This window comes from Myotis yumanensis, unplaced genomic scaffold (genome assembly GCF_028538775.1).
Source record: "Myotis yumanensis isolate MYYU_CA2020_CCGP unplaced genomic scaffold, mMyoYum1.0.hap1 SCAF_8, whole genome shotgun sequence".
Taxonomy (NCBI): Eukaryota; Metazoa; Chordata; class Mammalia; order Chiroptera; family Vespertilionidae; genus Myotis; species Myotis yumanensis.
Window position 1 is genome coordinate 37,508,560 of NW_027223759.1, and position 14,212 is coordinate 37,522,771.

The window sequence follows — 14,212 nt, forward strand, 5'->3', positions numbered from 1 at the left end:
CCTCTCTCTTTTTCTCTAAATCGCAAAAGCTTTGTGACTTTAAAGAAGATCAGACACGCTTTTTGTGTTGTAAATGAAAAGTGAAAGAAATGGATTCAAAGGTCCTTTGGTCAATAATTAATAATTCAAGAGAAGAATGACATCTACAGGCACTCACCTTTGATCCATAGTTTGTATTTAATTTAACTAGCTTTAACTATTGCTGAGACATTGATGGGTTTTTTGTGTTTTTTCCTTGCCAGAGGCATATTCATGTATTAGACATAGGAGCCACATTTAAATAATGAAAACCCAGAGGGGATAATACAGATGTATATTTCAATCATAACCACATAAAAACGTAGGCTTGAATCTGCTGCTCTATCACTTCCCACCTAGCCCTATGCAGAACTCAAAAATATGTAAAATGCACAGAATTGCGTAACGAGGTCATTGCAGAATAAGCAAACTAAAATTACTTTATGAGCACACAAGTCTTCAAGAAGAATACAAAAAATCCTATAACCAAACCATAATGAAGCATGCGTATCTGTGTTCTTAATTATTGTTTTACACTATTATCTTCTACAAATACTGGTAGACAAAACCCCTTTTCCAAACCAACAGACAACACTTCGGTCATGTGGACATTGGTCTACTTACCTCTTTTCGACTTATTAAGACCTAACTGGTAAGTGGCTGGAACATGAGGCACTTCTCCCTCCGTACTTTGAACCTAAAGAAGAGTTTTAAGTAATTAAAACTTAAAAGAATCTATGTCAAAGAACACCTCCTAACAATCATTTATTCAACAAATCAACCTAACTAAAAGGGTACCAAAGGTTCACATATTTAAAAAGTGCACGATATCTTATCTCAAAATTACTTTCAAGTTAACAATAGGAGTGTAAGTTTTTAACTAGCAAAGAAAAATGACTACATGTATAAATGACCTCATTTTAAAAAGTTGCTATCCTATGGAAAATAGATCCATAATAAAAAGTTCTCTCAATGTTAAACTTCAAACTGCTCAGTGCCAGGAGAAATGCTAACGGATTCCCTGCAGCAGACCATGGCATGGCTGACACCACTGAGGCAGGTACAGATCCTGCGTCTTTGAAAAACGGCACATTATGCTCCCATTGCAAAATTATATAAAATCCCACAAATTTCAGGCATCAAGTCTGCTCGTGTGTAAGACTTCTTTGTCCAGACATAATTGACCTTTTAAGACATAACTCGGGAGTAGTAAGTGGAAAAGCAGGTTTCATAACAGAACTAAAATGTTGAAAGATGCTTAACCATAAATCTTCCCTGAAAACTCTGTCCAAAGAAGGTATCAAACCCACAAAAGCTGACTCTTACACTGTCTTTTTCCCCTATCTGCACAACTACAGAATTTAGAAATTTTCAGATTCCTTATTTGCCACACCCACTATTCTAACATAAATAACTCTATACTAAGATTGAACACTGGGCCCATTGGTGGGGGGAATACTAATTCCCAACACTTTACACCCTGTATGATTAGTGCTTAAAATAATAAATAACATCCTAACAGTGTGGGCAAACTAGCCAAACACGTGGGATTTCAATCTCGAAAAAATCAGAGAGCAAATAGCAAACAGGTTTTAGGTAGAACCCTGGTAGTTTCAAGCTATGAATCCATTCAAGAAAAAGAAATATTCCATTTGAATCAGAGTGGAATGATCAACATGAAAAAAAAGCCAAAAGGTTAAAGATGCTATTACTAATTTAAAAATTGGTCTGATTTGTTTTATCTTTGTTCTAAACAGTTCCATGAATCCAAGTTTACGACGCTTTTGAAAACTGAAAGCACACTGGCCATTTAAAACCATCACCTATAAATCACGTATAAACCAGTTTCTACTATTCCTTGTTATTGAAACATTATAAAATATTCTTCAAAGCAGCAGACATAAGTTCAACAGGAAAACCATTGTTTTGTGTGCAAGGAAATAAAATGCATTTTCCTTTTATAATCAACAAAGGGTCTATTATTAGTCTTTATTTAAGCCTACCCTACTTCAAAGAGTTTTATATCAAATAGACCAGAAACTATAAAAGAAATGCAAATGTCTCTTTAATTATATTCTAGGAATCTCAATTTATGCACACTAAAATGAGACAAATTATAAGCTCTCAATAAAATTATAAGCTCATTTTTAATATAGAATATTATGTCCCTTAGATTTACAAAATTAGTCACAAAACAATATGACTTTAATGAATATGTATCCTCAGCATACTATTCTTCAAGAAGCTTCTCCTGGCAAAAATTGGTCAATCAATCAATTATCTAACTCCCTCTCTCCCTTCACCACAAACCCTGTAAACTGATTGGAAGAAAAAGGCCCTTACAGGAAAAAAGTTCTGAAGGTCGTATTTTACTAATGAAACTATTAAAGTCAGGATCCTTTTGCCAATTTAGCAAAATCATCAATCTCTTTGTTGAAGGCAGAAACAGACACACTAGTGATAACGGCTGAATTTCATAGCTTATCATGTTTTATTACTAGTCAAAGGTATGCAAAGGAAAGCAGTCACATTCCAGGTGGTCTGCATCACAGAGAACTATGACACACAGAATTTAGATTTATGTGGCATGGTTTTTCCTAGTCAATGGTTTCAATTCCAGGTAGAATTCTGGTCATTTGCTACAGGTTGCCTTTCGTTGAATTAACTACAGCTCAATAATGATAACTGAACTGAGTGACCGATAGTGGGTGTTCATTACACTATTTTCTCTAATCTTTGGGTAAGCTTGAAACTTTTCATGATAAAAATTACAAAAAAAACCCAAAAACCCAAGGCCCCCACTAAACCAAAATGACAAAATAACTTGGTCTCAGTGTTTTGAGATTATAAAACAGTTTTAAAAGTAACCCATACATAAAATGAAGTTACTCATTACTTCATTTTAAAAACGTTTAATAAAACAAAGACCATACCTTTTGAATCAATGTCCTGCTACTGTGGCAGATTTTTTTTTTTTTTAATATCTATCACATATATCTCTTAGGAACGATACTATTGCATTATGTTTTATAGAGCAGCAATATGTGGAATGTTCTATCTCAAATAACCTTTCCTCTAAGGTTTAAAAAGACCTGTATGGCAGTTTTTTAAAAAAGAAAAATGAAACCTGGAGCTTTAGAAATTATAATTCTACCTAATTTTTAATGATATATTTTTAAGAAATCAAAGGAAAACATTATTTTTCCAAACTAGTAGTATGGGCCTGTGCATCCAATGACATGAGTTCTTGTCCAGTGTCTGTGATAATCACCTCAGTTTTCTTAACTGAAAAATAAACACTGAAACTCCTACCTCACAGGTCCTTAGGATGATCAAATGTGATTATAAGTATTTTGAAACAGTAAAGTGGGAAAGATTTAGACTAGATCTCTCTCTCTCTCTTCCACCCTCCAGAAATTTCCTATACTGACACCCCCTTGCCCCTCCCTTCAGTGAGGTGCTGATATCAAAGGGAACATAACTACCCTCAGAAAGATGATGGAGAACCACTGCTATCAAACAATATTAAATGTTATGGAGGGGAAAACACTTCCTCACCTGTAAAGGGAAAATGATTCACAGAACTAACTCATTCTCTACTAACCTATGATTCTATAATTAGTTGCAAATTTTTACCTTAAAAAAAAACTTTCAAGTTTTAAAAACACACATACATATATATATGGTTTACTTTTACTGTTAGGTAAATACTTTAAAAAAAAAAAAAAAGCTAACTTGCTCTTTTAGATAAACCACATAACAAACCAGTGGTTAACTGGGCTATGAGGTAACAGACATTGGATCATTAGGTCATGGTATCAGAGCTCATATTCTATTGCAGACAATATGTGTTTTGAAGATAATATTTGCCTTCAAAACACATACAGTTCAATCTGAAAGGTCACAGGGACAACTTAACTGTGTATCTGACTGATTTGGGATTAACTGAGGCCAATAAACATAATAAAAGGCCAGAATCACTTAACATTGTGCACAGGTTTTGCTACTTCAAGCAAAACAGTGTATAACAAAACCTAACGTACCACAGGCTAGGTGATATGAACAAGTTAGGTTCCCGTGGCCCCTCACCAATCTTATAGCAAAACGATGTTAAATACAACTATGTTAATCGAGGACCCAATGAAATGAGGTACATTAGTTAAATCACCAATCAGTGTAAAGACAGGATTAGAAACACTTAGTAAAACTCTGGTAGCTTAAAAATTATGTATATATACTTCCACTAATATCTGTATTTGAATGTAAATTCATTTATAGAGTGAGAAGACACAGAAGAATCTATTTACAGAAATGTATAGATAAAAGTCCTCCTTTCTCTCACATGTATGACAAAGTTTTACTATTAAAGTCAGGATCCTTTTGCCAACTTACTCAGCAAAATTCTTACACTTACAAGAAGAACAATTGCTTAATGAGTAGAATCATTTTGGTTTTACTGAGAATCATTGATACTAGCAACCTATGGTTGTAGAGAGTTACCATGATGTATTTATTCAAAATAAACCATTTCAAAACCACAGAATTATCCAGGCAAGTCATTAAGAATTACAAAACTCAAGAGTAGATTTTACAACTTTTAAACACACTGAAACATGTTAAATAGACATTTTTTGTAAGGTAGGCTGACTTTTAATTTAAAATAGTCTGGCTTTTTTTCCTTCCTTTTTTTAACATAAGAAACAGTCACTTTCATTCTCCAAGGCTAGTGTCATTCTTGTCCTCTACTTAATTATTGACAATTAAATATTTCCTCTCTTTGCTCCTGATGACTGTCAGATCTTACCTTCTGCCTCAAAGGGATCAGGCAGCTTCACGCACAGAGCTGCGTCTGCAACATTTTCTCCTACCTAGCTCAGAAGCAGCTGGCCTTCAGTTACTGTTTGGAAACTGGCTTACTGAGGAAGAGAGTGCGCGCCTGACTTATATTTATTCCCTGTTTTTACAGGAAGAAATTTCCCAATATGAATCAAACCTCAAGGGAAAGGAATCCAAAAGAAAAATAGTAACACTTTGAATGGGATCTAAAAGTTTGCCTCAATAAGACTGTTCTCTATTTGTCAGTATGATTCAAATCATACTTGGGAGGGGAGGAAATTAAAGAAACACATTATTTCCCTTCTTTATCCATTGTTCTACAAACTCTCTTTAAAGTTCCCAAAGAGATTAAAACATTTCTAGGAGCTTTTTATCCACATTTCATATATATCTGAAGAAGGATTCATCATTTTTTAAATTCCCCATATTTACAATGTAGCTATGACGGACCATATATTCTTTCTTTTTTTAAAGAAACAAAAAATACTCCACTATTCTTTAACACTAATGCCGATAAACTTGTACTTCAAAAAAAAGTTCAATGTCACGTTACTTTCTTTTCATTCAGTGTTTTTTGCCAGCAGAGGGAGCAAACAAAAGCCCAGTCTATCCGTTAAATGTTAACTTGCGGCCAAAGCACATCTAGCTAGCACTTTATAAACATCTTAAAGACCTTTTATGTGTATGGTATCAATAACTTTTTTAAAACTATAGCTTAGAATCCCGGAATTCTAGAAATTAAAAAATAGCATAAGAAAGTGTCATCACATCCGAGTCACTGATCAGTGATTTTCAAGAATCTAACATGATCTGTTTAAATTTTTATACTCTGCTATTGTCTTAAAACAAGAAACATATCTGATTGTCACAGAGAGGGCCCTACTGGAAGGCAAGAAGTTACACTTTAATTATGAGTGCTTGGACAAGTTTTGATCACAAGAAAGTCAAAAAAGAAATTGAGCGATAAAATGAAATAAAAAGGAGTTTTAATTAAAGCAGTCATTTTCCAAATTCATTATAGTAAGAAATATACTAAGAATTAAAGCGTATAAATATGAAAATATATAAAAGATGAAAAGAAGCTTACCAAAAAAATATAAAATATTTCAAAGGGCTGCTGTTTTTTGTTTGTTTTTTTTCTCACTTTTTAGTTGAAATTAAAGTATTAAAAGATACATTCAAAGACCACAAAGAGGTAAATAGCTGTAGCAACAATTCAAATTTTGCAATAAATGAAAACCCTCGCAAGTGAGAGATATACACTCACCTAACAGGGCATTTATGGGCAAAATCAATTATCCTATTTTCCAATTCCCTAATATAATGACATGATTCTAAAACTACTGTGACCTATAACTAAAGCTATTCTGTGATCAATTTCAAAAAGTTGCACATAATTTATAGCCACAACTCTTCAGCAGTACATATGTGCTCCTATGTAAAATGAGACCACCACTGCCTGCCCCCCAGACTGAGAGAGAAAAGTTCTTCAAGGGCCTAGTACAGTGCCTGACACAAGGTAGGGTAGGTGCTTGATAAAGGCGTTTCCTGCCACAAGCTAGATAGCTTCAACTCGTATCAGCTCCCACTATTCAAAAGCAGTGTTTTATGAACCTCATCAAAATTATTATTCTTACCTTGTCCAATTCAAAATTTATATACACTAGCAGGACTATCACTAGGTAAAAGACAGAAGTAATCAAACCCTGCTCTTCTGGACTTGCAGAAATCCCCTTCGGTGGCCTTTCAAACCTTCCTGAGGTTCCCTATCCTCCCCTTCAAGTACCTATCTGTCTGTTCTTTCCAGTCCCATATCAAACCTATCCTCAGTCTTCTTCACACTTAACTTTTCCACTGAGATACATTAAAAGCTTGCCCAAAAGCACACAGCAATTCGGTGGCAGAGACAGAACTCAAACCTGTTTGATTTCATAGTCTGAGTTTTTAACTATTATGCAATATGAACTTGAATATGAATATTCTCTCAGGACTTTCTCAGGGCATCAAAATCTCAACCTGAGAGAAAGTGGGTTCAAGTTGAAGTATTGTATCAGCAGTGGACCACAGAGGATCCAGAGGAGCTGATAAACTGCACCATGACCTTGACTTCACATATTCCTGTGGTTACTTCTTGGTTTGAGAAACACAAAACAAAAAACCTGGAAAGACAAAACTGGGATTTTTTTCTAGTCTAAGCCCATTAGCCACCTTTCATTTTAAAGCCATTTTTGGCACTTTTTTTTTTCTTACTCTTTGAAAAGGTCTTAGTAACGTTTTACCTACCTCTTCCATTTCGAAGGAGTCCTTCTGCTCTGCCTTTATATTTATTATGGATGGGATCTGCAGCGGGGCACATGGCTCTTTTTCAGCTGTGGACACGTGGACATTTTTCAGCTCACTGCCCCCGTCCAGCTCGCTGTGGCCGGCCATGCTGAAATCACTACCTAAATCGGATCCTATAATACCAGATTCCTCACCCAGTTTACCATGACTTTGAGTTTCTTTACTTTGTTCACTTTCACTTTCTTGGTTAAAATTACTGTTTGCTTCATCAGAAAGTCTATCATCAATGTCAGCATTCTCCATAATAGTTGATGTATTAACTGATACTTCTTCTTTAACTGTAGCCAACATGTAAGATGAGTCTTTCTTCTTTACAATTTTTTGAGACTTTGGATCATTTTTACTGCCACTGTCTTCACTCGCAGAAACATTCAGAATCTTTCCTTTTTCAATTGCTGGGGAAGGAGTACTACCTTCTCCTTTCTCTGTTTTATCAACACATAAATTCAGTTTTGATAGTGTTTTCATTAAGCGATTTGCAGTGTTACTTCGGGTTAACGGTGGAGGAGAGTCTGTTGTCTCCCTGTTAGAGGTTACTGAGGCCATACTTCCAATTCTCTGCAGAGGAGTCCCAGACACTTGGGAATACAAAGAAGAAAATGCGTTGGCCACAGTAGTAAGCACTTCAATTTGACGAAAACGACCTAAAAAACAAAAAAGTGTTATTTATTTATCTATTTATTTATGTTTGTCTTTCATATATATATATATGCCTACATATTAAACCATTACTATTGTTCAGAATTCCAATAACTGCACTTAGATCAGAGAGATCATGAAACCAGATTTTTCCTCTTACCGCACACTTAAAACTTTTCGACATCTACTGTGGAGATTTTTCACTCTCAGCACTAGAATTTAGTTTTGAAAATCAGAAGCACAAAGCATAACACCCCATAACACAGAAAGGACTAGGTATTGATCTAAAGCTGTGATTCTGTTTTTAGGTCTTGGACTCCACTAAGACTCTTCAATATGTTCTCCTAATAAAGTGTACATAATTGGGGAGGGAGGGGTGGATTTATAGATCTCTTAAAGCTAATTCAAGGACTACCTAGAGATCCTCTTTTGGAACTTTTGGCCAACAGAGAAAAGTAAACAAAGGTATAATATGAATAAAAATTACTAAATTCGCCATGCTATTTTAGACTTACAGAAAAAGCACCTGAAATTGACTTCACTTAATAGTAACAAGGCCCCGCCCCTACTTCTTTCCTTCCTGAACAAAGCCTTCTGGAGACAGGTGTAAGTCTAAGGTTCTACTCCACAAGGTAGCATGTGTCACTCTGTAAGGCAACACTTAAGTCAAGAATTTGGGGGGGTACTAGGTAAATTAACTTCTATAAATAGAATAAAATTTCCAAATAAGTAAAATAGCTATTGTGTTAACCTCAATAACTAAATCTCCAGTGCTATTCCTAGAAATCAGTAAGGCTTTGAAAATAAGGCCATCTTGCTATAGATGCTCTAATTTTGAAAATAATACACTAATATTTAAAAACCTTACTTGTTAAAGCGTAATTTGGGTTTTCTACTTCCATCCGTTGCATTTGAGCACTCAAAAATACTTTAATATCTATTCCTCTGGCAAACGATGATGAACTGAAAAATCTGGGAGGAATTTTAGATGCAATATCCGGTTCATCTCGTCCAAATCCAAGATTATAAAGAATTTCTTCAGGATCTTCCTCATAAAGTTCCAACAATTCTGAAACACTACAAAACAGGAAAAAAAAAGAAATACCGAGATATAAAATAAGTTTATAGTCCACATTACATTATAAATAAATTCATATTCCTGCTTTCCTATGAAAAAAACTCTTTTCTACAGCTTTAAACCATTATTTATTTCAGTATCTTTCTACACCATGTCTTAAATGTGATAACCCTTAGAAAATGTCCACTCTCTCAAGCTGTCAGCACTGGGAAAAGAGTTAACCCCTAAGAACATACTCAGTTAGAGATTCTCTAAGTGATTCCTCACCTTATTTTTTTTGTCATTTTAAGAGATTCCCAGTAAAGCAGCTAAAACAAAATGAAAAGGGAAAACACACTAGGAAGTTGGTAGAACTCTGGTACCAAGTGACATTCGGTAGAACTTGAGCTTCTCTCCCATCCTTGGCTCTCCTCTAAGAGGCAGCACAGGTAACAACCTGATCTCAGGAAAGAGAAGGAGGAGCTGACTTTCAACTTTTCCCAACCACTTCCATTCAGGAAGTAGGAGGAGTAAGGTGAGTATGGGTTACACAAAGGTAACTTCTTACTCTAATTCACCGGGAACTGAACATTTATTATCCTGTGTCTCTCATCATATATATATATATATATATATATATATATATGTAATCTTTAGTTTAGTAGGAAGAAAAATCTATGCTTAAATATCAAGCTTTAAATTAGAAAGGTTTGTTCTGATTTCTATGTCAGAGTAACTCAAGACCCTAACAGAAGGAAGAATTTTGGAAGCAGAAGTTACCCCACTATGCAGTTCCTCTTTCAAGTTGTTGATAGGATTCAAAATACTTATTAACAAATTCCAACAGCACTATAAACATATTTGTTGCTCTTTATTTACTCTTAATTTTTTAAAAAAGAAGCAGCTGCTCCTGTCAGTCATGCTGAACCACGAAACACTTTGGATTCCTTTCAATTTCATACTATTACACCAAATCCAAGTTTGAAAAAGTGGCAAGAGAAGGTCATCTACAGCACAAAGTAATTGCAGCATAATTTCATAATAAGTTACCTTGAGACTGTCCCACTACTTTTTCCAGATCCAGTGGAATTCATACTTCTCCCTTTTTGATGAAACTGTAGTCTTCTCTCTTTGGCCAAGATATTACTGCTATAAAATAAAATAAAATAAATAGATTATATAAAATCTTATTTTCCTAAATGTCCCTCATTTTTTAAAAAGAAGAAAACAAACACAGTTACATACCTGTTTTCAATTTGAGCATCAGTTTCATGGAGTTGGTTGGCTACAGGTAAAAAGAATAAATGTGAAGTACAATTGTTAGTAGGACAGTAACTACTATGATGCAATTAGCAAATTAGCCACAATATTATTGCTAAATGCCTAATATGCCAGATCAGTAAAAACAGAACCAGTAGCTCAGTAGCTTTTGGAGGTTGTTTTTTTGTGTGTGAGTTAGCAATTTAAAACTACTTCTACTGAATGTTTAAAATAAAGACATATAGATAACCAATTAAACTTCTTTAACAATTTAGAAATTAGTGGTAAGAAGATATACAGCATATGTGGTATATGCGATTTTAATTATTAAATTTAAAAGCTGTTAATAAAGAATATCTTAAAGCAAAAACATGATTCAGCATTATTTATGTAAGTGTGACAACAGTATGCATCAATTTCTACTGTGATTTTTTTAAGGCTGAAAACTCCAGTTACAACCACTTTTTAATGCACACACTTGGGAAATTTCTACTCATTTCAACGTAAGTTTTCTTTTTAAAATTGCTTTTCAAGTCTATCCCAGACTTACAAGTCCTAAACAGATAAATGTCTTTACTGTTAAGTTTAGAGTAAGTTAAATTTACTGCATTTAACTTTTTTAGACAAGCAAAAAGAGTGAAATTAATTTAAAACATCTATTCCAGCATACCCCATTTTATTTTTTCATTTCTGATCTGCAAAGTCATAGTAATTTCTTGTTTCTTTGTACATTAACACATGGTGACTCAATATTTACTGAATGAATGAAAATAAATTTGAAATAATTTTCAGTAAAACAACATAACTCCACTCTTTCCTTTTTTTCCTTTTTTAATTTTTTTTAATCATCACTTGAGGATATTTTTTTAAAATATATCTTTACTGATTACAGAGAGGAAGTGAGAGGGAGAGTTAGAAACATCAATGATGAGAAAGAATCATTGATTAGCTGCCTCCTGCACGTCTCCTACTGGGGATCAAGGCAAAACCCAGGCATGTACCCTGACCAGGAATTGAACGGTGACCTCCTGGTTCATAGGTCGATGCCCAACCACTGAGGCACATCAGCTGGGCTCACCTGAGGATAAATTTTCCATTGCTTTTCAGAGAGAGTAGAAGTGAAGGAGGGGGGAGGGGTGAAGGGAGGGAGAGAGACAGAGAGAGACATCAACTGGTTGCCTCCAACATGCACACCACAGGGGGCAGGGAGCAAACCTGAAACCCAGGTACATGCCCTTGACTGGGAATTGAACCAGAGACCCCTTCAGAGCTATGGCCAATGCTCTAATCACTGAGCAACACCCGCCAGGGCATAACTCCACTCTTTTCTGGGACACTCTTTTAGGGTCTGGTTTCCCATGAAATCATTTAATATGGATGATCAGGCAGAGCAGAGAGGATTTTTAGGGCAGTGAAAATATGCTATATGATATTACAGTGATAACTATATGTAATTATACATTTGTTCAAACCCATAGAATGAACAAGACCAAGAGTGAATCCTAAGGTGAACTATGCACTTTGGGTTATTATGATGCTTCATTGTAGGTTCATCAATTTTAACAAATGTACCCCTGTGGTGGGGGATGTTTATAATGGGGGAAACTATACATAACTTAAACAGAAATACATGGGAAATCTCTATACCTTCCCCTCAATATTTTTGTGAACCTAAAATTGCTCTAAAGACATAAAATCTTAAAAAATAATTCCATATTTTGAAGAAACTACTAAGACAAATACCAAGCATTATTTACAGTAATACTGAAAGGCATTTAAAAACGGGCTGACAACATTTTCAACTGTATTGATTGGAAAGCAATAAGTTTAAGGTCCTACACAGAGTTTATCCCTTGAAAGCATATTGAGTGGTAATAATTTATTCTAGGCTTTTCAATATTTAGTAGAAGGTTCTACATCATACAGATTGATTTAAAACAGCAAGATCAAGGATATTAAATTCAGTGGAGAAAATTCACTATTAATCAAATTATAAATTTTAAAAAATTTAATAAAATTCTTAATTCTTTTATTACAAAAAGCATACTGTATTAGTAAACCAACTATACAGCCACCAATAATCTTTAAAAAAAACAGTAAAATAATAAAAAAATTCTTAATTTTACATTATGGAAAGCTTTATCAACTCACAGGAAAAGGTTATATAATCTGTGAAAATTTAAGCATAGCACAATACACTTAAAACGCTAATGCAGTGTGGAATAGACATCAGCATAATTGTTTCTAATAAAATTTTGGTAAAGGATGAAGCTATTTATCCTTTAATCTCCTAAAAATCTGGGAAAAGAGGAAAGGGAAAGACAGAAGACACTTGAATGCAAAGAGAAAGACATACTGCAGCTGTAAGACTGACATAAGGCTACCTCATACTAAAAATAAGCTTCAATTTAGTTTTCTCACATATTTAAGTTTCCTTCCTTCTGCAGGACAATTCTTCCCCAGTTATATCACCATGTTTGCCTCCAAACAGTTCATTTAATTAAGCATTTAAGTCCAAAGAAGACACATGGACATTTCACAAAGGTTTTCAGAGGCATTCTTGTATGTATCATATATGCTTTGACTAGATTAACATATAAAAGGTCCTATAAAATGTGTCTGCGCCATTTTCAAGACCTTTAAGTTTAGATCTGAGGATCTGAAAGCAATCAACTTGCTCTCCTTTGTTTTGTTATTTTAATAACTATGTGAAAATACAAACAAACGTACCTTCAGCTCCAAGTGACAAATCATCTTCAAAACTTCCTCCATTTCTCACCAGCGCACCTGAAAGAAACATTAGAAGATTCATCCTACTGTTCTGTTCCTCCTGAGCCCCATGTAACATCACTGTCTTAGTAAACCAAACTGACCAAGCAAAAGATATGATACAGTAAAGTGTTTCAGACCCGAATGCCCTCAAAAATTATTCTGATTATACAATTTCAATAAGTATAAACTTTATCATAAAGAAACCATGATTTGCAGGCAGGTAAAGTTCTTAGAAGCCAACTTACAGGCTATTTAATACTTATATGCCTTTTAGAGATTCAAATAGATAATATATCTTACCTAAGGTTTTCATGGAAAACCAGATCTTGGAGCAATCATTCCTTTCACACACCCCTCATATTAAATCAGGAGCTCAAGCTAGATTTTCCCAATACTATAAATGTTTCTTATATGCCTTGCCACTACCTGCACATTCTTGTCGTACTTTGAACTTTAGAATTCTGTCTTGCAAAGGTGGTAAAATTTCAGGTGTGGCCATTTCAGTTAATGTAAGCAAAGAAATGCTGCACTAAGGCTGATCTACCTCACACAATATATGTTTTCCTTATGTTCACATACATCAAGTATAAAGATATACTTGACAATAAAAATATGAGTTTCACGTTATGGAAACGTTTGGTAATTTGCTTAAGCTCACCACCTTTTAAAAGTTTATTGACAAGATATATTTTCACTTACAGGACAAATGAAGCAGGACCCTAGAAAAGAACAGATTTAGAAAGGCAACTTTCTCTTACCTTTCAGCGTACTACTGCTCTGCTCATCCAGTGAGGCTCCCAAAGGGGTACTGAAACCACACAAACATATAAACCTTAGTCTTGAAAAGCTGTCTGGAGAGCTGTCACTGCAAGCCTCATGCTTACTGGGTTCTAGCTAAGCAAGCTTCTAATCACAGTGTAACTCTCCTCCCAAACACACAAGGAATGCAAGTGGATTACATAAGTAATAGGCTACGAACTAAGCATATACCTGTGTCAAGTCAGTTTACCAGGAATGATTTAATCACAGTCTGATCTGCCAGCAATTAAGAGCAAGAATGGCAATTATAAATGATATGAACTGGCACTTTCTTTACAGAAACAGAAAGAGAGAATGACAGTAGGAATTAAGAAAATGTCTGCTTCCCTCAGTCTGCTCCCTAGAAACAGGAAACAGAATTAAAAGAAAGCAAATCATTATCTGGATAAAATTAAAAGTCAGAGACTAGTTAGAAATAAGGCTCAAGAGTTATCTTAAACCTTATCTGTTAAACCTATCACTAGCATT

The 14,212-nt window shown here is 34.6% G+C and overlaps 1 protein-coding gene across 4 annotated transcripts in view; it reads right to left on the reverse strand.

Moving 5' to 3' along the window:
- Nucleotides 1-14,212, reverse strand: part of ITPRID2 (ITPR interacting domain containing 2) — a 90,595-nt gene that overhangs the window by 20,152 nt on the left and 56,231 nt on the right. For 3 of the 4 annotated variants that reach the window (XM_070422637.1, XM_070422634.1, XM_070422635.1), the window contains 7 exons: nt 13,684-13,733; nt 12,884-12,940; nt 10,139-10,178; nt 9,944-10,042; nt 8,705-8,913; nt 7,138-7,841; nt 643-715 (listed from right to left, as the gene is read on the reverse strand). In XM_070422637.1, coding sequence (XP_070278738.1) covers nt 643-715; nt 7,138-7,841; nt 8,705-8,913; nt 9,944-10,042; nt 10,139-10,178; nt 12,884-12,940; nt 13,684-13,733 — 1,232 coding nt within the window. The remainder of the gene's footprint in view (nt 1-642; nt 716-7,137; nt 7,842-8,704; nt 8,914-9,943; nt 10,043-10,138; nt 10,179-12,883; nt 12,941-13,683; nt 13,734-14,212) is intronic. The other variant, XM_070422636.1, reaches the window with a different exon arrangement.